Source organism: Mytilus galloprovincialis, chromosome 14, assembly GCF_965363235.1.
Source record: "Mytilus galloprovincialis chromosome 14, xbMytGall1.hap1.1, whole genome shotgun sequence".
Lineage (NCBI taxonomy): Eukaryota > Metazoa > Mollusca > Bivalvia > Mytilida > Mytilidae > Mytilus > Mytilus galloprovincialis.
In genome coordinates this window covers 71,342,457-71,367,959 of record NC_134851.1, presented here as the reverse complement: position 1 = coordinate 71,367,959, position 25,503 = coordinate 71,342,457, and the positions used below count along the sequence as shown (strand labels likewise).

General features: G+C 33.0%; 2 protein-coding genes across 2 annotated transcripts in view; both read left to right on the top strand.

Annotated features, from left to right (window-relative positions):
* LOC143058174 (uncharacterized) overlaps positions 1–25,503 on the top strand; it is a 155,545-nt gene that overhangs the window by 63,251 nt on the left and 66,791 nt on the right. The gene's annotated exons all lie outside the window — the stretch shown is intronic.
* LOC143059859 (uncharacterized) lies at positions 869–24,290 on the top strand. Its single transcript, XM_076233428.1, has 4 exons — positions 869–1,838; positions 4,495–4,599; positions 7,565–8,710; positions 21,623–24,290. Exons 1-4 carry the CDS (start codon positions 1,001–1,003, stop codon positions 22,381–22,383), a joined length of 2,850 nt encoding a protein of 949 aa, XP_076089543.1. The 5' UTR covers positions 869–1,000; the 3' UTR covers positions 22,384–24,290.

Below are 25,503 nucleotides of genomic sequence, written 5' to 3'. Positions count from 1 at the left end.
CAAATTGAATTTAAAGCAAGTTAAAGAGAACTTGAACTACTTTCCCTTGCTTTGTAAATTGTCAAAAGACAAAACATCAGAAGAAGTCAAGACACTGTTCAAGTCTCCTTTGGGAAGTATTAAAAGGAACATACACAACATTGTAATTAAGAACAAATATCAATGTTGTGCTCTTACTCTGACTATCTTATTTGGTGGTGAATTCAATACAGAATGGCTGACACAGATGGATTTAAAATCAGCTTCTGAAACGACAGGATCGAAGCTTGAGAAAATTGTTGAAGAATTTAACATAGACTTAAGCAAAGAGAGACATAGAACATCTTTAGAATCTGGTTTCGCAACATTAAGTGGAAAATATTTGAAACAAAGAGGCTCTGAGTATAGAATGATACATGATAAAATCTATAAAATCGCAGCTTTAATCTGTGGACAGCACCTTACCGAATGTTTTATCAAATATGCTCCTTCTGTATTTATTCGGGATCATTTCATCTTTAGATCTTTATTGGGAAAACATGATGACTCAATTGTTATATTGGAAGACCAAGAAGAAGTTTATTTTGAAAGACTGGTATGTGACTTAAAGAAGCATGTCATTTCAAGCACATTCAGTAATAACATGTTAAGATATAAGTCATATAGGGGGAAGTTAATTAGCTATTTTATGAGAAGTAATGAATCAAAATTATGTTTAAAGAAGATTGATATAATAAGTTGCAAAGAATCTTCAAAATACACCCACTGCTCAAGTTCTTCATTCGTCAGTTCAACATTACTAGTAGATAAACTATGTCATGTATGTTCTGCCTCACCTTTATTGGAAATAGCATCACATGATTTCACTGATTTAGTTAACTTTTTGATTTCTATTAATTTTAATGTCAATGTTACAGACCGTTATGGTAGTTCACCTTTGCACAACGCTTCTAAGGGTGGACATATAAATGTTGTAAGACTATTACTGCAGAACAATGCTGATGTCAATCAGATTAGCAAAATGGGTGAGTCTCCATTGTTTGTTGCTTGTAAAGGAGGACATACAGATATAGTGGAATTGTTACTGCAACACCATGCAAATTTCTCGAAGTGTAACAATTTTGGCGAGTCTCCATTGTATGTGGCTTGTGCTGGAGGACACACAGATATAGTAAAACTATTATTACAGAACAATGCAAATGTCTCTCAAGTTAACTACGTTGGAAAGTTTCCCTTGTATGTGGCATGTGAATTAGGACATGCACATACTGTAAACATGTTACTTCAGAACAAGGCGGATGTTGATCAGTGTAACAGTGATGGGGAGTCTTCATTGTACGTTGCCTGTAAAAGAGGATATACAGGTATAGTAAAAACTTTGCTGCATAACAATGCTGATTTCTCTCAGAGTACCACTAGTAAACGGTCTCCATTGTTTGTTGCATGTGAAGGTGGATATACAGATACAGCAAAAGTGTTACTGGAGAAGAATGCTGATGTGTCTCAGTGTACCATCAGTGAACGGTCACCTTTGTTTGTGGCATGTGAAGGTGGACATACAGATACAGTAGAACTGTTACTGGAGAACAATGCTGATGTTTCTCAGTGTAATAGTTGTGGACAGTCTCCATTGTTTGTGGCTCGTGAAAAAGGACATACAGATATAGCAAAACTGTTACGTATGAACGGTGCTGATATATCTCAAGTCAACTTTAATGGAAAGTTTGTTTTAAATGTGGCTAATGTAAGAGGACATTCAAATTCTGTAAAAATGTTACTTCAGGACAATACTGGTGTTTCCAAATGTTACCATGAGAAAAAAATAGCAATGGATACAGTCTGTGAATTACCACATACAGGTACGGTAAAGATGTTGTGTATTTATTTTGCTCATAGTTAAAATTGAGTTAAAATTTGTTGATATATGTTCCATGTTGCATGTATTAAGCCTTTTGTTATGTATCAAATTCTAGCTTAAATATTTCCCGTTTGAATGGTTTTACAATAGTAATTTTTGGGGGCCTTTATAGCTTGCTGTTCGATGTGAGCCAAGGCTCCTTGTTGAAGGCCGTACCTTGACCTATAATGGTTTACTTTTATAAATTGTTACATGGAAGGAGAGTTGTCTCATTGTCACTCATACCAGTGATCGGGAAGGACGTGCGCACTGCGTCTATAGCGCATATCGACCAGAAATGGTACATAGAGTGACAAATGTAAGCGCCCACGTGACCCACGATATTTTTCACTTCATTTCGAAACGTTTAGATATCGTCAAATAGATTTCCGATCGTGTTCCGTACCGCCATGTGTGTATACACAACTATGTAAAGTTCCTCGAATGATAGGAGCACCTATATATTTTTGGGACGTCTCGGGTGTTTTCCTATTGTAATAGAACCATGCGGTTTAACATCTCGGGTGTTTTCGTATGGAAATAATAGAACCATGCGGTTTAACTGATTACCCAAAAACGTAATTAACCATCATTCTTGATATAATTTTTTATAAACAACTTTAAATTTATCTCTAATTATAATCTTTTAAGTTATTTTAGCTTGCTAATATTTTGATTGAAAAACCCCAAAGCCTTTTAATGAATATAGTTTTTGTCTCCATAAAAGGCGCTTAACTGTCCTTGTCATTTTTTGGTCTTTGGCTCGTTTTGACATTTTGTAAACCAACTTCTGAAGCAAGGTTGTCGGCTCTCCGAACTTTCCCGAAGTCCTGCGTTTAACACCCTTGCCTTCAGCTGTACTCACATGTGCAAGATCTTGCAGAACTTAATCATCCGCAGCGCATGCATACATTTTTTCGTTAATTGCATACACATATATTTTATGATTGCCGAGTTTATGAGCTTCGATCCTTGCTTGGAAGTTGTTTGTAAACATGACTTCGGCGAATTGTTGTTTTGTTTTATCAATTAATGATACTATCTACTGTTAGTCTTGTCATTGTCATGTTAATAATAATACAAGAAGTGCAGAGGAAATGCCAGAAATGTCCTCTGATACGGAACGTCTGGAATAAAGGATGGTTTCGACGAACATGACGAAGACCCAAATTTAATGTACAAAAGAAACATGAACATGTACAAGGCAACAAAACCAGTTTGAATATTGTAAATAAAAGTTATCTTAAATATTGTCCGGTTGAGAGAAAGTTAAAATAACTTATTGTATATTCATTGAAATTGAAATTACAAAATCACAGGAACAATATCCATGATATAATTTAAAATCATAAAGGTAAGTACCACAACCTCTTTGCACAAATATACTCATGTTGGTGATTCAATGATACTGGTTGTGTACACGGCTAATGCAGTTGATGAGGAGTATTAAATGCTTGAACTGATTTAGCTATCTTATTAACCTTTAATCACCATATGTAAACATTCAAAAGAATACCACAATATAAAATAGTTATTTTTTCAGGACAACAAATGCTTTTTAATCCAAAGATACCTGTGAAAAGCTCAAAATATTTTAAAAACCATTCAGAACAAAATATTGTTTTAATATTTATATACATGTATCAGTTTACTTCATTGTTGATATATTGTACATGCTATGAGTTTATTTAGCTGTGATCAAGTCATTATCTTATATACGATATATCAGTATATTTCATGTATATTGAATCGTCTTTGAGTAGTTCTTTGGATGAACTGTTGGACTAGTAAAGGTTATTCCTAACATCTTTATTGCAATATGTTTCTGAATGAGCAAAAGGTGTTACACACAGGTCAGTTTCTTGTTCACATTAGTGATTGGTGAATGGAAAAATAAAAATTGCTAAGTGACAATGTGACAATTACACTGCACCAGATGCACTTTTTGATGATGCCCAAGCCAAATACATATATCATTATACTCTTTTTATTTTTATCATTTTACACGTGATAACCAAGTTGAACATTTTCGTCACATTTTTCTCAGGACCTACATTACAAGGTTTTCTGAAATTTGTTTTCAGAATTTATATATGTCAGCTTTACGGTTTGATGCGTTTTCAGATTCATTACTCAACAACTTCCTGTTTACCGAAAACTTAAATCATTTTACACATGATAGTCAAGTTGAAAATGTTTGTCTAATTTTTCTCAGGAACTACAATATAAGGATTTCTGAAATTTGGTTTCAGAGTATATATTAGTTAACTACACCATGTGATTTGTTTTCGGATTCTTTATTCAACATCCTGTTAACCGAAAATCACATACTTTTACACTATTAAAACTATTCACTTGCGGCGGGGATATCATCAGTGAGCAGTAGCTCGCAGTTTCACTTGCTTGATATTTATTACATGATTTTCATATTATACCATCGTTTTGAATCAAACAACATGGACTGAGAAAAAACATAAAAAGACACAAGTAAGATAAAGTGATCATACCATATAATAGGTAGAAAAGTAGTAAACAGTCCTTAAATTTGTGATTGGTGTAACATTTGTAAATATTTGTTATATCATTGTTTAACAAAATCTCATAATTTGGTTTTTTAGGTTCCTTATTGTTGACTCCAATTGTATGTGATGGTCATGCTATAGATGTGATGGTAGACAAAAGGTTGATTGACTCTCATAATGTGATGAAAAAGACAACTATAGGTATAATATGACAAATGGGAATTTAATTTAAAATAGCTATTAGTTTTTACATATATTTTTTCACTTAAATACATGATGCCCTGATAAAGGAAATGTCTCCAAATACAGAAATATAGGTATATTTTATTTTTTTATCATTTGGTCGAGTAAGCTTGGTTTTGTAAGTACTATTGATAAATTTAAATAATAAGATATTGCTGTTTGGAAGATTTTTTAGAACACTTGACAAATTTCAATCATCATAACTTGGACTGAAGTGTTTTTAGGATAACCAAATCTAATAATTGTTTCTTGATGATCAACCTATATGTCTGAAATTGATAAACTAGAAGGCAAGGATAAAATGCAAGTAATTACACAAGTTTATTATCTTTATTACAAAATTTAAATGATAAAATGGGACAAGGCCATGATTGACATAATGGTAAGATAGAACTTCTTTGCATGTATTCCAAATAATGATACGACTTCATTTAGTAGTTTATGATTTTCAATAGAAATTTCCAAGATGTTTTACGTTTTTGACAATTACCTTGAAAACTATCATTTAAGATAAAATGTGACTCAGATTAGCATGTTGTTTTTTTAAAGAATATGTCAAATAGATCAAAATTGTCCATCAAATTCTGTTTGAGTATTTTCACTTTTACCATGAAGAAGTTAAGATCCTTGATTGTTAATTAAGAAAATGGTCGTTGCATAACTTACTTACTGTCAAATAAATACTTTTCAATATTTTGCTTGTCGTAACTAATGACAATGTAGAGGGATAATGGTAATTGATAGATTGGACAAATGACACTTTATGTCTGAACAGGCAAACTGTCTTAACAAATCCAACAATGATTACACTCAAAATATAAATCATAATTGCTGCTTATTTAAGTTTCAAACAGCCTGATTTGTGACAAAATACTCTTTAAAAAAAAACCCCAAATATCCTGAATATAAAACAGCCACTTATTCACAACCTTTAGCTTATTAACTTACCTGGTCTATAAGACCAAGTGAAATTTTTTCTACACTTTGCGTTTGTCGTCGTCATTTTTTTTGGGGTCAGTCAACGATAGATTTTGTATAAATTTTGCCATATTACATTCTGAAGAGTTTGAAAAACGTCAGATTTGGATCAAAATGTTTTTACAATTCTGATTTTCTTCTCAACATATGCTTATCAATACGAATTATTCTAAACACATTTATACTATCTTAATTTGTTTTAAAAAAAAAGATAACAGTTTTACTGCACAAGATGCACATTTCAACAAATAATATCTCTTTAGTGATGTTCCAGGACACATTATTAGACAATCCAAGACATAAAAAAACAAAGGTTTAAGAGCTGATAAAACCAGAAACAATTTTAAGTATTTGTAAAATGCAACATAAAAGCAGAGCTTTGCATGAAGGCTACATATATTTCTTAATTTAAAAGGATTTCTGATTTTTTTTTTATGTAAATTGCGATTGAAAAATATCCCTTTTTTTGCCAGTACAGAAGTAATAGCCACTGTGCAGGTTCATGTTCAATATCGTAGCAGCTACGTAGAGGCTATCAATATATATGTAGAAACTAAAGGCTAGATACACGTTCAAAAAACAAAAATCTACGTAGCAGCTACGATATTTAAAGCGGACATGGCTGCTAGTAGTCTGTTGTTATTTATGTATTATTGTCATTTTATTTATTTTCTTTTGTTACATCTTTTGACATCAGACTCGGACTTCTCTTGAACTGAATTTTAATGTGCGTATTGTTATTGTTTTACTTTTCTACATTGGCTAGAGGTATAGGGGGAGGGTTGAGATCTCATAAACATGTTTAACCCCGCCGCAATGTTGCGCCTGTCCCAAGTCAGGAGCCTCTGGCCTTTGTTAGTCTTGTATGATTTTAAATTTTAGTTTCTTGTGTATAATTCGGAGTTTAGTATGACGTCCATTATCACTGTACTATTATGCATATTTTAGGGGCCAGCTGAAGGACACCTACGGGTGCGGGAATTCTCGCTACATTGAAGACCCATTGGTTGCCTTCGGCTGTTGTTTGCTCTATGGTCGGGTGGTTGTCGCTTTGACATATTCACCATTTCCTTTCTCAATTTTATGGTAATATCATTGGGAATGACAGATAACCAGCAGAGGTATCAACCCAGTGATAAAAAAAACCCACTTACGGTGCCGATTTTACTGCACAGAATGACAATTGATGTCCAACAACTTATTCATAATTTTGTTCCTGCAATAATGTTAATTGTTAGATTGAATTAAAACATAGTTAAAAGAAAGTATTTCATCAATTACGTCACTACTGATTTATTGGTGCCATCATAAATGTACACGAATTTTGTAAAAACATGAGCATAATATTTCATACTTTATGTCAGTGTCCTGGAAAGATTACAGTGCTGTGGCAACACATTTGTTGAAGTTTGACACACACATATTTTTGCTAACATATGCCTACAATATTCTTAATTTTCCATTGATCACGGAGTGGTGTAACCTATACATGCTATAGCTATCAAATTCTGAAATGAGGTTGAAACATTTCCCGAAAAGAAATTTGATTTTACTTATCCTTTAGTTCTTGTGAATATAATGCAGATGTACAAACTTTCTTATCATACTCTCAAAAAAATAAAATGAATTAAGAAAAAAAAGGCAAGTATGATTTTTAAAGTTCAAAAATACTTTTAGGACCATTTATTAGGGTAACTGGCTGTACTCAACATCTGTATTTACATGCAAATACTTAAGTACTGTCTACTTGACGAGTGATACCCTCGGGAACTTACGGTCTACAAGCAGATAGATGTACGAGTGGTAGAAATAACATTAACGTTTCCAAAATGTATGCATCATATGCACAATTACTGTCTCTTAATAGATGCTCGAGGTTTATTAAATTGATAATACATACCGTAATGTGCACTAATAATAAATGATCATTATTGTTGGTTTATAGATTTCCAGAAGTTAAAAGATGACATCGGAGAAGGAAAAATGAATGAATTTCAAATTTTGAGCTTGGTATCCACTTTTCTAAAGGAAACAAAGCAGTGTTCATTATCACCTTACAGAGAATTGCTTATTCATACTGTGAAGACCAAACAATACATGTTATGTAGATTAACGCTTGCCAATATTATGGATAGGCAAACACCGTGTTCATACCTGTTCGAGGCTCTATCAGTAGCCATTGAGGAAGAAGAAAATTATTGTGCAATGTCAATAGCTTGGTTTATAACGAGATTATTTTTCCTCGCAAACAAAGTTGTTCTTCTAGATCACATACTAGATATTTGGCCAGCCTTTAACTGTAAACACATACAAAAGTCTGAAAAATTTGTAATAGTTGTTGAACTTAAGTGTAAGATGAACAATGTTCATGTACCGCTTAAATATTTTTCAGTTGATATTATATATCTTGCAAATGAGGATATTTCTAAAGACAACACTAACACTGTTAAATTAGAAGAATCAAATGTGGAAGTACTGTTTCCTGATAACAAAAAAATACCTGGACTGTCTGCAAGGGATTTGTTCGCAAAACACAGCAAGCTGACTCTTATAAGCAAATCATCATTTCAACAACGTGGTATTGAAAAACAATGTGTAAATTTATTCTGTAAAGTTAAAGGGTTCTTACCTGTCGGGGAAAATCGGTTCCCTAAAATATTTTGTGGAATGCCAACAAAAGTTGTACAAGGGAGCCCAGAATTTATGTCTAAGCTTAGAGTTGGAGACATGATCGGCACAGATGAATTCAAAAGAGGAACTCTCGGAGGATTTGTAAAGGTAAGGGGGGATACAGCCTTTCTTACATGTCTGCATATATTTTTAAATGCTGAGGAATTGGCTGCGGATAAAATCAGCCTTAATGATAATAAACCTTTGTTGGTAAAATGCTATCCAGCCATTGAAACATTAGGTGCCTCAAGCTCACCCTCATTCATATGTGGGAAAATACGAGATATAGCCTTCAAAACCGACAATCCTGAATCCACTAGTATAGACGCCGCATTGATTAAAGTAAAGAAAAAAATCGAGATGTGTTCAACCGACTATGTGTCCACTGGTAATCAGAATACTATAAAGTATGAACAAATTGGTATGTATGGTCATTTGGTAGTGTGTTACATTTTGACTATTTGAATATTTGACCACAACAGCAGGAAAATGAATAATTTGATACATGTACATGTTAATCTCGTAGAATAGCGTACTTACGAAAAATAGATGTTTTTTGTTTGTCAATCTGTTGAATACTTAGCAAAAGCATTAGTATTGTATTTACTTCTGAATTAATTATTTATTATAAAATGCAAATACAGTCAAAATGCAACACATTTATAATGTTTATTTCTTAATTTAAAGCACTGAAAATTAATACATATAATTAGATAAAAAACAGAAATTTTGATTTGGCCATTATTCTATGTTTGCTTTAGGGTAAATTAATAGCATGTATAACCCTGATTGTCCATACTTTATTAGAAAAGAAAGAACAATGCAACCAATCAGATTTTCAATTTGATTATTACGTATTACCTTGCTATAAAAAGTTTTTGAGACACGATTCATTAGATTTGTATATATTGCGTATACATATAAGATATATAATTGAACATGATGTATAAAAAAATGTATGTTACTAATGAAACAATTTTTTTTTACATTGAGAAACCGTTACAAATCTTACTTTGGAGTAATCTATGGAATGCCATGACTGCCTTATGTTAATTATGATCAGCATTATATGCAGTGCTCACAACATTATATGCAGTGCTCACACCATTATATGCAGTGCTCACATTATATGCAGTGCTCACAACATTATATGCAGTGCTCACACCATTATATGCAGTGCTCACAACATTATATTAAGTGCTCACAACATTATATTAAGTGCTCACAACATTATACACAGTGGTCCAAACATTATATGAAGTGCATGGTCACAACATTATATGAAGTGCATGGTCACAACATTATAATTTTTTGTTGATGAAGGTGATGATCGGTGATGGTGATGATGATGTTTGATGTATGATGAGATTGATGTATGATAAGATCATTCGGTAAGCTTCGTTTTTTAAGCGGAAATTACTGAATCCATAATTGGTAATGCCTAGCAAACAAATTTAAACAGTTATTAAAGTCATGTAATCATTAAGGCAGTATACAACATTTAAAACTGATTGAAATAAGTAAATTAAGAAGTATGATTAATTTACCACAAATTTATTCAACACCAGAGCATTTTAAACTTATTTTGAGGATCAGTTTCACCATATTTACAACTTTATATGTATATATATTTAAGTGTTTAATAAATGGCTTCGCCGAACGCAGTTGGATACGACCGCAGAGGTCAAACGCTGAACCGTTTGGAAAAAAATGGACACACTATTCACGCTTGATTCAGGTCTGAATTTGGAATGTAATTAAATATTTGATACATAATAGGTTTCTGACACAGAATAACTGTAGTCAAAAAACTTGAAATTAGTTATATAACTTGAATTTATACTTAATTTTTTGCTTTTGCACTACGCTTTTGCGAATTGCCCTACCCCCTCCAAAAATTAAAAAAAATACCCTCCTTTTTTGGAAAATGACGCTTTCAGCGTCTTGTTCAAATACTGCTGACCTGAACTTCCATTACATTTCTCTGGCTTCCGCGCTTGGTTTCGTATATTTTCTTCCCCATTACATTTCTCCGCCTACCACGCTTTGTTTCGTATTACTATTTTACATACAAACTGGAATCTGCTTGTATTATCATGTGTAGTAATCAACTTGGAACCAGTTTACATACCTCCGGTCCTTCTTATTACCAAAAAGGTCGAAGTGTACCAACCAATGTAGTTAAGATATTCATAAATCTATTTTTATAACTTTATTGATCATGTGAAGTAAAACTAAAACATTGTAAAAACATTAAAGATATATAATTAATCTGGGAATACTTGATAGTCTTTTCGTTTTACAAACAACTGCCTTTTTTTATAAGAAAATATAATATGTCCGTGTTGGTCCACTTTCTACTGCTTATAAGACAGATCGAAGTACCGGAAATCCATCTTTGTTTACAAAGTAACACCTGTAGAGTATGTAACAGACTGTATCTGTATGACATGTGAATAAATTGTCGATATAGATGCTGGCTTTAACACAATGGTTTGAGAGAGCGCCGCCGATTTATTGGCGGGGCGGGAGAACAGATTTGAAGCTCTCTACGTTTGATTCGTGCACAAGTGTCATCATAGCTGATTCGGTGCGATCACTGTCTTACAAAGGATGAGTTTGCATAATGTACGGTGTTTTACTTAGTGGAATGTCAATAAACTCACAGTAAGAGTCATTCGTTACTTGCTTTTCCACTGTTTTTCACAATAATTGTTACGTTGTATTCTTTGAATTTCTCTGCAGTTATGGTTCTCTTTGGACATGCTTTTTTGAGGAATTCGTCTGGTTCAATAGCGTAAATCAGCCCCTCAACTACTTTTTACATAAATACTAACTTTGGCTTCAACTCCTTGTTCGTCCTTGTCTGGAGATCTTGTTGAAGTTCCAGTTTGGCAAGCATTTTTGAGACTTATCCATCCTCTCTTGACTTGTAATCTCTGGTGATAAATTTTGCCGCTTGACATGTTTTATTTTGTTACCGGGTAGGGGTCCCATACTATGGTTCCATATTAAATAATGAGATCAATTCCTAAAGGTCTAGTTCATTATCCAATCTGACACAAATGTCAATTACTGGAATGCCACCAAAGTTGAATATATGGTGACCCACTATAACAGCATAATTACTTGGAATTGTGTTTAATTCCATGATGGTTCAAAAGCATAAACTTAAATGGAGACAAAAATTTGACATGAAAGATTCTGGATTAGTGTAAATTAAAAATTAGCTTACTATGATATATCGTTAAAGAATGAATATCAAATTTAGCAGAGTTGTTATAAAATATCAATATGACAGAGAAGTGGTTTCAAGTGTCACATAAAGGGACCTGACTGACATGAAATAAAAAATCAAAGGAGTATCCCTATTTGTCTTCAAGGTGAAATAAAACAAGTATAACAATATTATGCTATTGTATAAATCTACAGAAAAAGAATTTGCTTCAAGTAACAGAAATAACTATGTCACCATAGTAACTTATTTAATGAGTATGTGGGTAGTTAGTCCTACATAAACATATGACCTCGGGAGCATTATTTACTATTTCTATTTACTGTTCTGATAATTTTTTTTAACTAAGAATGTGTCACACTTTGCATTCAAAATTAAAAAAAATAATGAAAATATCAGTATAAAAACGTTATAAATTGAATAAGAATGCGAAGTCATATGTTATAGAACTAGTGGGGTATAAGAGCTTGTTACAACAGGCTCTTCATAATCATTTGGTTCGAAAGGATACTAGTCCACTTGTATTTTTGTCCATCTGATGAGTTAAGCCTTTTTCAACTGATTTTTATAGTTCGTTCTTATGTTGTACTGTTATACCACTGTCCCAGGTTAGGGGGTTGGGATCCCATTAACACGTTTAACCCCACCACATTATTTATGTATGTGCCTGTCCCAAGTCAGGAGCCTGTAATTCAGTGGTTGTCGTTTGTTTATGTGTTACATATTTGTTTTTCGTTCATTTTTTTTTACATAAATAAGGCTGTTAGTTTTCTCGTTTGAATTGTTTTACATTGTCTCATCAGGGCCTTTTATAACTGACTATGCGGTATGGGCTTTGCTCATTGTTGAAGGCCGTACGGTGACCTACAGTTGTTAATGTCTGTGTCATTTTGGACTTTTGTGGATAGTTGTCTCCTTATAGCAATCATACCACATCTTTTTTTTTTTATAGTAGTCTGTATTCTTGATTTAGAAAAATGTAATTGCAAGAAAAAAATTACACATTACTTAGAGTACTTTAGATCATTCAGGTAGTCTTTATTTAGTATGTACAAAAGAACAGCCAGTAGCCATTGGAAATTGTAGATCATTTAAATAGTCTTGACCTTTTTATTAGTACAAAAGAACAGCTAGTAATCATTAGATATTGTAGATCATTCCAGTGTTCTTGATCACCTATTTGTTTGTACCAAAACAAAACAGCCAGTAGTCATTGGATACTGTAGATCATTCAGGTAGTCTTGACCTATTTATTTGTACAAAAAAAAAACCAGCCAGTAGTCATTGGATACTGTAGATCATTAAGGTAGGCTTGACTCTTGATCTGTTCATTTGTATTAAAAAAAACAGTCAGTTGTCATCTTCACTTCACACACGCATATACGAATATCAATTATATGCTTACTAGACATGTTGCAATGTTAAACTTATTACGGTATGTGAAAATCAAGACTTGCATAAAAAAATATCCCAATATTAGAGGCAGTGGCGTCATTTTTCCTCAGAGCTTTCAGCTCTTTGATTTGTTGATTTTGTGCAATACACTATGCTGTTGCATACTGACCCCAACCCGAAGAAGAAAAGAAAAATGTATCCCCACGTTTTTTCTTTTTAGTTTCTGAAATCTGATATGGGAAAAAAAAATTCTTTACACATAATTTTAAATCAGTGTAAGGGAGGTAATCAAACATGTCTGGATTACCTCAATATATTTGGATAACTTCCTTACACTTGTTTCAAATTGTCTTAATTGACCATTAACCAAGAAACCCTTGTTTTCCCTCTTTTTTGCCTCTAATTAAGTCTCCCAAACAAAGGTTGGAGACTTATTGTTTTTGCTCAGTTCTTATTATTTTTATTCTTCTTCTTCTTCCTTTTCTTTTTCTTTTTCTTTTTCTTCTTCCGCCACTTTAAAAAATGAACTTTCTCCAAAACCACTTGTCAGATTTACTTAGGGTTTCATAGAATGTTAGACTAATATGTCTAGGTGAACCATCAATCATTCGTTCGTGCATTGGGGTCAATTAAGGGGTATTTTTGTTGGGGGGGGGCTGAAAGAAGGGAGGGGTTTACTATAGAACCCTATGGGATTTTATTTTCGAAAATTTTCAAATGAATATAACTTTAAGTGATAAACACACACAGTCTTCAGAAATGATCATAGGACAATAAAACAAATCACATGAAATAAAAGGGGAATACCTGGGGGTCATTCCCATCCCCTTAAATTTGAGAATATGATATTATCTTGTAAACGGTCCAAATCCCCACCCCTAAACCATATATATTCTTGAATGGGACGATAAAACAAATTTAATGAAATAAAAGGGAAGTCCCTGGGGGTCACCCCTACCCCATTCAATTTGAGAATGTGCTATTATATGTAAACGGTTCAGATCCCCACCCCTATTATTGTAGGGGACAATAAAACAAATGAAAAGAAATAAAAGGGAAGTCCGTAGGGGTCACCCAACCCCCTCTTGTTTGAAAACTTGTAAACGGTCCATATCCCCACCCCTAAACCATATATATTCTTGTACGGAGCAATAAAACACATCAAATGAAATATAGGGAGAGTCCATTGGGATTACCCCCACTCCGTTCAATTTAAGCATGTTCTATTATCTTGTAAACGGTCCAGATCCCCACCCCTAAACCATATATATTCTTGTAGGGGACAATACAACAAATCAAAATGAAATTGAAGGGAAGTCCCTGGGGTCACCCCCACCCCCTTCAATATGAGAATGTTCTATTTTCTTGTAAACGGTCCAGATCCCCACCCCTTAACATATATATTCTTGTAGGGGACAATACAACAAATGAAATCAAATAAAAGGGAAGTCCCTAGGGGATCACCCCACCCCCTCTTGTTTGAAAAGTTGTAAACGGTCAAGATCCCCACTCCTAAAGCATATATATTCTTGTATGTGACAATGAAACAAATCAAAAGAATATGAGAGCTTTGTTTGGGAGACTTCGTAACAGTATCCTGTTACAATTACTTCTTGTTCATAAACGGTTTGAGCCATAACACCTCCCCCACCTACCCCTCTGAGCAAATCATAACCATCCCTTTATGGTTTGGAAACTTGTGGTATAATTTCAGAGAGATTCATACACTTAATGACTGGAAACTACAAAAATGTTTATTTGGATCCCCTTTTTGGCCACTAATTCCTAAACAGTTAAGACCATACCAATTTAATATCTGTCAGATTTATACTGTTCATTGCATTTTTTTATTTTTTTTATTAATTTTGGTCAGCAATTGCAAATAGAATTTTACTTAAACATTTACGATTTCAATCATATTCTAAAAATGCATGTCACAGCAATGTTTGGTGCAAAATAACTAGTTTGTGAATTTAAATTCTTTTAAGATAATAATTCGGACTATGCTATACATAAAAGTCAAATTAGTTTCGAAAATTTTCCATGTTTTCCCTGTGAAAGATCCATATCCATGAGAAAGAAACCCCACAGAAACAATCAAGATCCGTCGTCAAAAGTAACTTTTCAGATAACGAAAAAAATATTCAGATATGAAATTTTCAACCTTTTACATTGATCCTAACATGGGATATGAAAAAAAAATGGTAGCAAAAATAACAGAAATCGCCAGACTATAGACAAGCTTGTATGTGAGAAAAATTAGAACGCCAATAACAACAACGAGAAAAATTCACAGTAAAACAATACTAGTAGTTCTCCATTAATATAATTATATTACAATTATATATTGACATAATAAAGAGTATCGTTTTTTTTGTGCTTCTGTTACAAAAAAATAAATTGTGTGGACTTTAAATAAAATCAAAGAAGTGCTCAGTAACATATAGCATTCCTCTTTTATGTGTTGTTGCTATCATCTGGACCTAAACACAAATTTGAATCTTTTTTCAAGGTCCATTGTTATCAAAGAAGTGCGATCTAAAAGATATTATTCTTCCATGACTTGTAGTTGATTAGATTTTGTATCTTAATGGTCCTTTACCAGAATTAATTTAGGTCAAGATGACTCTTTTTTTCATGGACAATCGTTACTATTCAATAATAGTAAATCATTCTTTTTTACTCACAGTTTTTTTCAATCTTAACCTAAATGCAAACATTAGATGCATGTTTTTTTTTATTAGTTGTTAGTGGCTTTAAACTAGCTGTCAGTAACTGCGAGTACTCTCAGATCAGTACTTATAGTGTCTTTTTGTTGTTGGGATATACAAGTACCCGCCCACGTCCACTCTATGTTTTGGTTAGATGTACAATGTAATTATATTTGTATCCATCTGATGAGTTAAGCCTTTTACAACTGATTTTCATAGTTCGTTCTTATGTTGTTCTGTTACGCCACTGTCCCAGGTTAGAGGAAGGGTTAATATCCTGCTAACATGTTAAAACCGGCCACATTCCGTATATATGTGTCTGTCCCAAGTCAGGAGGAGCCTTTATTGCAGTGGTTGCCGTTTGTTAATGTGTTAAATACATATTCGTTTTTCGATCGTTTGTTTGTACATAAATTAGTAATGTTTTACGTTTATCATTTCGGGGCCTTCTATAGTTGACTATGTGGTATGGGCTTTGCTCATTGTAAAAGGCCGTACTGTGGCCGTTTAGTTGTTAATTTCTGTGGTGTCATTTTGTCTCTTGTGGAAAGTTGTTTCATTGGCAAGCATACCACTTTTTATATATTAAACATGCAGACTGACGAACAAACGTAGTAAACGTTTTATTCACCCCCACAAACTCAGTTTTCATAAGAGATGATAACTTTAAATGAAAATGTTAAACTTGGTCTTGAAAGGGTTATTTTTTCTTATGAAAGTTTATATCTCTATATAAGACTGCTGATCATATTTAGAAGACAAACTACTTGGCGTGCTAAAAAGCTTGTTAAGAAATTGGAATAGTTGATGTAAAGTTATGTTAAACACCTACAATTTAATGCTTTAAACTGCATTTTCCATATCTGTTAGATACTTATTCATGTAAAAATGCCAAAATCTGAAAATCGATGCCAAAAATGACTCTATCATGACATATATAAGCTAGCATAATATGGCACTTAGGTGTTATAGAAAGCTGACTATTTTATTTAAAAGGCAATTAAGCTTTTTTAAACTGAGTATTGACTATAAAGTGGCACCTTGCTAAAGTTCTTCAGTAGGAAATTAACTCGAGGAATATATCATACAAATTTTCCTTCGATATTTCATTAAAGAAACTTTTTATTATTTATCTTACATTTTGCCATTCGCATTTCTTACGACGAACAGAACTAGTTCATTCATTCTCTTAGTTTAATCTTTTCCTTACTTATTTCAATTAGTTTTAAATATTATATACTGCCTTAATGATAACATGACTTTAATTGTTAGCTGGGCATTACCAATTATGGATTCGGTAATTTCCGCTTAAAAAAAGACGAAGTTTACCGAATGATCTCATCATACATCAATCTCATTATACATCAAACATCATCACCACCATCACCGATCATCACCTTCATCAACAAGAAACTTATAATGTTATGACCACTTTATATAATGTTGTGACCACTGCATATAATGTTTGGACCACTGCGTATAATGTTGTGAGGACTTAATATAATGTTGTGAGCACTTAATATAATGTTGTGAGCACTGCATATAATGGTGTGAGCACTGCATATAATGGTGTGAGCACTGCATAAAATGTTGTGAGCACTGCATATAATGCTGATCATTAACATAGGGCAGTCATGGCGTTCCATGGTAATCAATATATACGTTTATTACAATAAAGTGATTCGGATACGGAGGAATATCTGATTGACATACAGTGGCACGCATTTAAAGCTGGCTATGCGGTATTGGCTTTACTCATTGTTGAAGGCAGTACAGATACCTATAGTTATGAATTTCTCTGTCATGTTGGTCTCTTGTCAAATGCTTGTGGAAAGTTGTCTAATTGACAATCATACCACATCTTCTTTTTTTATATATGTTTATTCGGAACATTAACTGGCTTATCACAGAAGCAAAAAAATACCAATAAGAAAGTCCTTAGATTGATCCCAGCGTCGAACTGAACCCATAACCTAGTGAACTCGACGCAAGCAGGCTAAAATCGATATTGAAATCAACATCAATTTCATTATTATTCTTAATATAAAGTGCATAGGAATGAATGAGTGGGGAATGAAGCATATTGAACAGGGAAATTTAAAATGAAGGAATTCTAAAAAACTAGTTAACTTTCTTTACCTATCGCTCAAAAGCTGGATCAGGTCTAGTACTGGCACGGCTCTATAATCAAGCCTATTTTTTATGTACAACGTAGCGTCAAATATTTTTCTTGAAGTTTTTTTTGACAATGATTGCACGCAGATTTAATCTGTGCACATGCTTTTGTGGACAGATTCGAAAAATATGTTCGCATGATGGGTGCGAAAGACTTATTCTTGTTATTTTGGGTCCTCAGTGCTCTTCAACTTCGTACTTTATTTGGACTTTAGAACGTTTTTTGATTCGTGCGTCACTGTCTTTTGTAGACGGAACGCACGTCTGGACCAAATACAAAATTTCAATTATCGTATCTATGAAGAGTTTTTTTTTAATTTTTTATTGTCTTGTTCATATCAAAGTTTGCAGTCCTGTAATTGACTGATCAATAGGATTACATGCAAAAAGTTGATTAAAAATAAATATCCACAAAACTTTTTTTTTGTGCATGTACAAAATGTATATGCCACATGTACAATGTACTAATTTATGTAAAATTGTGATTGAAAAGTAAAAAGTTGTGAAACCCTGAAGTATAAACTACTTTTTGTACTTTCTGTTTGCTGTTTTTACTAGGCCGCACCACTTCCAGGAAACATGATATCTTTCCATTATCCTGGATTGTTTTATTTAACTCCATGTTTTGACATCTACCGAAAGCTGGAGTTGTTATACCATAAGCGGGCTACTTATGGCTGAAACAAGTTGTCAAAGTGTGTTATTTAGTCAACTGAATAAGGAACCATCAATTGTAAGGCCGTGTTCACATTGATCTAAAATCGGTGTTGTGTAAGTATAGTTCACACGTAAAGTAAACACAATTACGTTCTCATAGATAAAATTCAATGTCCACATGTAGTAAAAATCATTCTTTGTCTACATGCAGTCGATAGGCAATGCAGGCTTTGTGTGGATTACGTGTACTCAAAACGAGGTAGTTGGAATATGAATTTACCATGTTTATATACTCATGATACTGAAGAAGGTTTTTTTGTTTTAGATAAAATTGATAGTAGTTTTAACAATTATTTATAAATTTCTTTCCCAAACTAATTGTCTAAACTCCATATATTGTTTGTTTAGATAGCTGTATTACCCCTTATCATAATATCAAGACTCAAAGCGTCATCGTTGCCCAAAGCATAATTCATTTGAAATTGTCTTCCTAATTGAAATGTCCATTTTTGACTCGTTTTTTTTTTATCATCCAAACTGATATAACTGACACCTTTTTTTTTTTTTTTTTTTTTACAAATTTTCATAAAAGTCAACGACTTTTTTTTTACATACATCAAAAATGATTTTTTTTTCTTAACTTCTGAAACTTTGATAAAAACTATTTCAAAAGATTGTTGAACAAATCAAGAGCATGCTTTGTAAGAAAAACTGTTCTGTTCAAGCCTTTAACATGTTTTAAGCACAGCATTTCGGCAAAATGGCTTTCATAACTGCTAGAAAAGTTGTCCGAGTGATTTGAATTTGAATCAATGTAATTGCGTTTAAATGACACATAGTTTACAAGTGTGAACAAATCTTATGTTAAGGTTATTAAACCAGGTGTATGGATGTTAACAAATTTCATGTGAAACCCGTGTACATTACATTAAACTAAATGTAAACATGTTTATTGTACATGGAGTTTGATGAGAACACTGCTTAAGACTAAGATGTTTAGTATGCAGAAATATTATAGTTTTACATTTTATTTTCGTTGGGTCTTTTCTGCCTCGCGTCCCCAGTCATTACCTTTTTGAAATTTCCAATCAGTTAAGAATATTAAAGTTTGAGATTAATTTTAAAAAAGTAGATGTATTATGATTGCCAGTGAGACAGCTCTCCACCAGAGACCAAATGTCACTTAAATTTACAACTATAGGTTATCGTCGGTCCTTCAACAATGAACAAATCCCATACTGCATAGTCATCTATGAATAGCCCCGAAATCACTGCCTAATTTGGGTACAAAGACTGAACGAAAAACAAAAATGTTACACATTATCAAACGACAACGACTGAATTACAGGACTTGGGACAGACACATACATACAAAATGAAGCGGGGTTAAACATATAAGCGGGATCCAACCCTCCGTCTTACCTTGTACATTGATGTACAAGTACAACATAAAGCTGTTGAAGGGTAACTACTGACGGTAACTGAATGTTTTTCATTTTACAATTGTATAAGCCGATCTCGTGTTCATGGAAGGGACGATACGTCATTCATTTTGGGTGTGCAGGATTTAGCAATCATTTTTTTCCCCATTATTATGTTTTCCTGCACCCTTTAGAAATTATCTAACAAATACTTTCTGGACGTTTGCATTCTTTTCAAAATGTGTGATTAGTTTAGTTAAAGGGGAATCATTTGTGGTTAGTAAATGATATTTGGCATGCAATTGTATAAGTATTGATATATTTCATTCCCACGCTACGTTGTTTTTGGAAGAATATTCATGCGCATAGTTTATTGAATTAGTTAAAATGTGAAGGTATACCCATTTTAAATACAACATTTTTATTTGACTATTAAACTGTACACAGAAAAACCAAGTTATGGCAGTAGCTAATATCGATATTGTGTATACGTTAACCGTATACACGGAACTAAAAATAACAACTCAGTTGAAGAAGAGATAGTTTAGACCATGCGTGACAAACTTGGGACGATAATTGCATGATAAGTCCTTGTTTCTCAAATTACAATCGAAAGTTAAAGTATGTAAACAACATAGGGTCTTGTGTTCTACTCAAACATTGATTTGCTATCTTGAATATACGAATACCTAATAAAACACATTTTCATGTCTCTGAATTGTACTTGGTGAGTTACATAATTTTTACAATCTGAATCAATACTCCGATATTCGTATTTACAAAAAAAAGCGATTCTTGTTTTTGTAAAATAGTAATAATCTTATGTATTAAACCAGAACTATCTTTAAAAAAGGTATCCGACGTATTTAAATTTGAGTGTATGTTTAAAACTATCATTTCGATAACCTTCAGAAGCACAAAGATACCATTTAAATAATGTTTTCTCTATTTGTGTTCAGTATTCTCGGTCCTCGTATCTTTCTGTTTACATTCACCAAAACCCCGCGGAAATCGCACATGCGTAGGCAGGTGCGTTCTAAAAGTCATGTACGTTCGTACAACAAAGTTTACATTAAAAATTATATAATTGTCCCGAATAAACAGCTGTCACGGATGCAAAGAGCTATTGGAGAAACAATTATTTTAATAAAAATATAAATCTTTGTAAGATCTAGTTCAAATATTTATAGTTTTTCACTTGCTTTCCATCACGATATAATTAACGAGACGTTTTTTCAAACACAACCAAATCACCCACCATGACAGCATTTTGTCCAAACACAGAAAGGATTTTTGAGCATGCGTATTCTGTTGCCATAGTGAAGCGTTCTTAAGTTCAAAGGGCACAAACCGAAACTATACCGACTACGTCGGAAAAAAGATAATAAGAAGATGTAGTATGATCATGATGATGCCAATAAGACAACTCTCTAAAAGAGACTAAATGACACAGACATTAACAAATATAGGTCACCGTACGGCCTTCCACATTGAGTAAAAGTCATACTTCATAGTCAGCTATAAATTGTCCAGAAAGGACAAAACAATCAACAATGATCAAACGATAAATCTAATGGCCTCATCAATGTAAAAAATAATGAACGAAAAACAAAGTATGATTTACAGCAAAACACGATGTTTATAGAACATGTAGAATCTTAATAATTTCTAAAAGGGAAATGTTGATCGTTAATAGTGATGTCATGATATATTTAAACAGTATTTATTTTTTCGTATAGGTCTTAAATCGGATTTCCTAAATGACAGCTGTGTAGATTACCGCCAGTTTTGTTTCTCTAATCCGAAACTAGCTATAGCTACCGTCTCAGTTGGAGCCATTTCTCGTATACGTGATACAAGAAACTTCAAGGTAGATTCTGAAGTGTCTGAAATTAGAAAGGCATTTGATGTGGACATAGAACCGTTTGATAAGTCATTTAATGATGTGATTCTGGAAAATATGAAAAAAATGGCGACTTCTGTAGTCGCAACCATTAAAAAAACGTTTAACTCATCTTTACCCTTAGAACAACAAATCATAAAGATAGTAGAAGGCGAAAGTGATATCAAAGTTTCAAAAGAAACCAAACAAAGTATTGCTAACATTGCGTTTGACGTGTATTGTAAATCAGAAGCAAATGGAGGAGGTGATGCACCACATGACATTGATAAACTACTTCAGACATCAACAATTTACCATACCTCTAGTATATTGTCGGGAATAATAAGCGATGTACACATGCAAAAGACCTTCTTAAAGATGAGTTTTGACAAAGAATCATTTAAAAGAATTTCACGCAGGATGTACGGACAAATCCACATAACCAATATACGATTTCAGCCTGGAGATTCAGGAATGTGCATCTATATTTCTGATCCTGTTCAAAAGGTTCAAGGCTGTATTGGAATGGCGATTGCTAATCACCCGCAGAATGGTTGCATAGCTACCCCTATAATGGATATTTTAAACTATTTCAATATACGAAATGAGTCGATTTAGTAGATATTGGGAAAAAAATGTACATATGTGTATGAACTAATCTATAGTGTGGTATTTAAAATATCTAAACGAGTATCGATTTTGAGATCTCACATAACATGTGTAACTCGCCGTAATTTTGCTCCTGTTCAAGGTCAGGAGCCCCTGGCCTGTATTAGTCCTGAATGTTATTTAATATCAGTTCATTTATATGTTTTGGAATTGAGTATGACGTCCATTGTCACTGAAATAGACTGAAATAGTACATATTTGTATTATGTGGCTAGCTTAGGCCCACCTCCGGGTACGGACTTTCTCGCTGCGATTAAGACCCATTGGTCGCCTTTGGCTATTATCTGTTCTTTGGTCGGGTTGTTGTCACTCTGAAATAATCCCCAATTCCATTCTCATTTTATAGCAAATCAGTAGTGCACAAGATATCTCTGATATAACAGGATATTGAGACTAAAAGTAAAAACAGGCAAATTATCGAGACCCACCTGACTATAGACTCACTTCATGGGAGAGACACACACAGTATGCCTGTTGTGTCGTTTAACTTGGTGCAAAAGGCTCCTCTCACCTGTGACAGTTTTGTAACAGCCGGAAATTATCATGTCACAATAAAAACAAACTGCACACATCAGGTAGAAATTGCTTATATCTTGAGACTACTAGAATTAAGTATAAAAACACCTAGCAAATCGACAACAGACACAAATAACTGATCTTATACTTATAGTATTCGCCGAAATTAAGTTCAAATATAAAAAAAGAAGATGTGGTATGATTGCCAGAGAGGCAACTCTCCACAAGAGACCAAACTTACACAGAAAGTAACAACTGTAGGTCGCCGTACGGCCTTCAACAATTAGCAAAGTCCATACCGCATAGTCAGCTATAAAAGGCCCTGAAATGACAATGTAAAACAATTCCAATGAGAAAACTAAGGCCTTATTTATTTAAAAATATAAACGAAAAACAAACATGCAACACATAAACAGACGACAACCACTGAGTTAAAGGTTCCTGACTTGGGACAGTGGTATAACAGCACAACATAAGAACGAACTATAAAAATCAGTTAAAAAAAGACTTGAATAATCAGATGGACAAAAAAACAAGTGGACGTGGCCGGGTAATTGTACATCCCAACAACAAAAAACACTAGGAACAGATATGAGAGTACTCACAGTTAATGGACAGCTAGTTCAAAGCCACTAACAACTAATAAAAAAAATCATGCATCTAAAACTAAATTAGCAATCCGTACACATCCAACATCCAATGAACCAAAGCCCTGTTTTAATTTCTACATAGGCAATATGTCCCTGGACATACAAATCAATAGTACACATCAAATTTATCATAAGCATAGTGTTTATGTTTATTTCCATAAACATTACTATTTATGTTTTTAATTGTATTTATACTTTTTTAAAGGAGATTTCCATAATTTCATCATGTGTTCGTCATCTCATTTATTTTAAGATGCCTATTTTATTGTTTTTATGCTTGTCAATACAACAAAATAGAAAAATCAACAGGAAAAAAACTGAATATATTTAAAAAAAAAATCATATTGTTGATTAAATGAGTGCACGGTACTTTTCATTGTCAAGAAAACAATTTTATTTTCTTGAAGCATTTCGTGTAAGATTTTTCTAAGTTCGATTCAATTGATAATATTATCAAATTGAATTTGTAGATAATTACCCATTTAAGTTCTATCCTTTCTTAATGTATTTGTCGAAAAATAAAATGAAAATCATGCAAGTTTTGTACAAGATTCTGATTGCGACTAATTGCTATCAAAAACTGTTTTACATTTTTTTTCCGGGCAAAGAAATGAATAGTCGAAAAAGCGAGACATATATAACGAGCCTACATTCCGTCGGCGCCGGGGTCCACAAATATTCACTCGGTGGTTAAGCAGCAACCATTTGATTTTCTGGAGGGGGGGGGGGGGGGGTGGTATGGTTTTTTTTTTTTGGTGTACAAACTTTTTTTTTCGCCTACAATCTATTTTTTTCGCGACAAGTTGAAAACAATTTTTTTCTTTCAATTTTAGCATTACATATAGTGGCAGCTGAGGGTGAAACAAACAAATTTTTTTTCTCAGAATCAAAAAACAAATTATTTTTTTCTCCAAAAACTGGAAACAAACTTTATTTTCCAAAAAAACCATACCCCTCCCCCCAGAAAATCCAATGGTTGCTGCTTTAAAGTTTATGAAATTTTAATAACTTTCATAAACTATCCTGTCTTTACACGAAAATTAGACATAAGCTTGTTTATGGTCATATGATAGTATCCAGGAGTAAATTTTGTAAAAATAAAATTCCATCTTTTGCGTATTTGACTTATAAATGGATTTAGTTTTTTTTCTGCTTGGAAACATGACATTCACTCTATGGTTAAAGTTTTTAAGATTTGAATATCTTTCGTAAACTACCATTGATTTATACCAAACTTGGACAGAAGCTTGTTTATGACCATAAGATAGTATCCAGAAGTAAATTTTGTAAAAACAAAATTCCATATTTTCAGTATTTTACTTATACACGGACTTAGTTTTTTTCTGTCGTGGGAACACTACATTCACTCTGAGGTTATAGTTTTTAAATTTCCAATAACTTTCTTATAATACCCTGGATTTGTACCATACTGTGACAAAAGCTTGTTTTTGATCAAAAGCTAGTATATAAAAGGACATTTTGTGATTTTTTTTATCTGTATTTTACTTATAAATGGGCTTATATTGTTCTTCCAGTTAACAACATACAGTATGCAGTTAAAGATTTTAAAACATTTATTTGATTCATAAACTATCTTGCATTTTTTCTAAACTTGGACAGAAGCTTCTTACAATCAAAAGATGGTATCGATAGGGATATTTTTATTAATTTGTTTCCTCATGTTTATCGAGCCCGCGATTAAAAGCAAAAATAAGCGCGACACTGGGTTCGGGGAACCCTTACGATTTTGTTTACTTAGAAATTGGTGTGTGATATCTGTCAAATCTTTTAATATTTTCAAAGTGTACTTTTGAAACTATTTTTTTTATTGTCACAAACACATCTGATTGGTAATTTCTGACTTGAAAGTCTCAATTATTAAATACTGTATCAACATTTTGAT

Excerpts from the sequence above, each read along its gene's own strand:
- LOC143059859 (XM_076233428.1), top strand. The coding sequence starts at position 1,001 with ATGGGTGAGTCTCCATTGTTTGTTGCTTGTAAAGGAGGACATACAGAT. Across the intron at positions 4,600-7,564 it reads GATGAAAAAGACAACTATAG|ATTTCCAGAAGTTAAAAGAT; the intron begins GTATAATATGAC and ends GTTGGTTTATAG. Across the intron at positions 8,711-21,622 it reads TATAAAGTATGAACAAATTG|GTCTTAAATCGGATTTCCTA; the intron begins GTATGTATGGTC and ends TTTTTCGTATAG.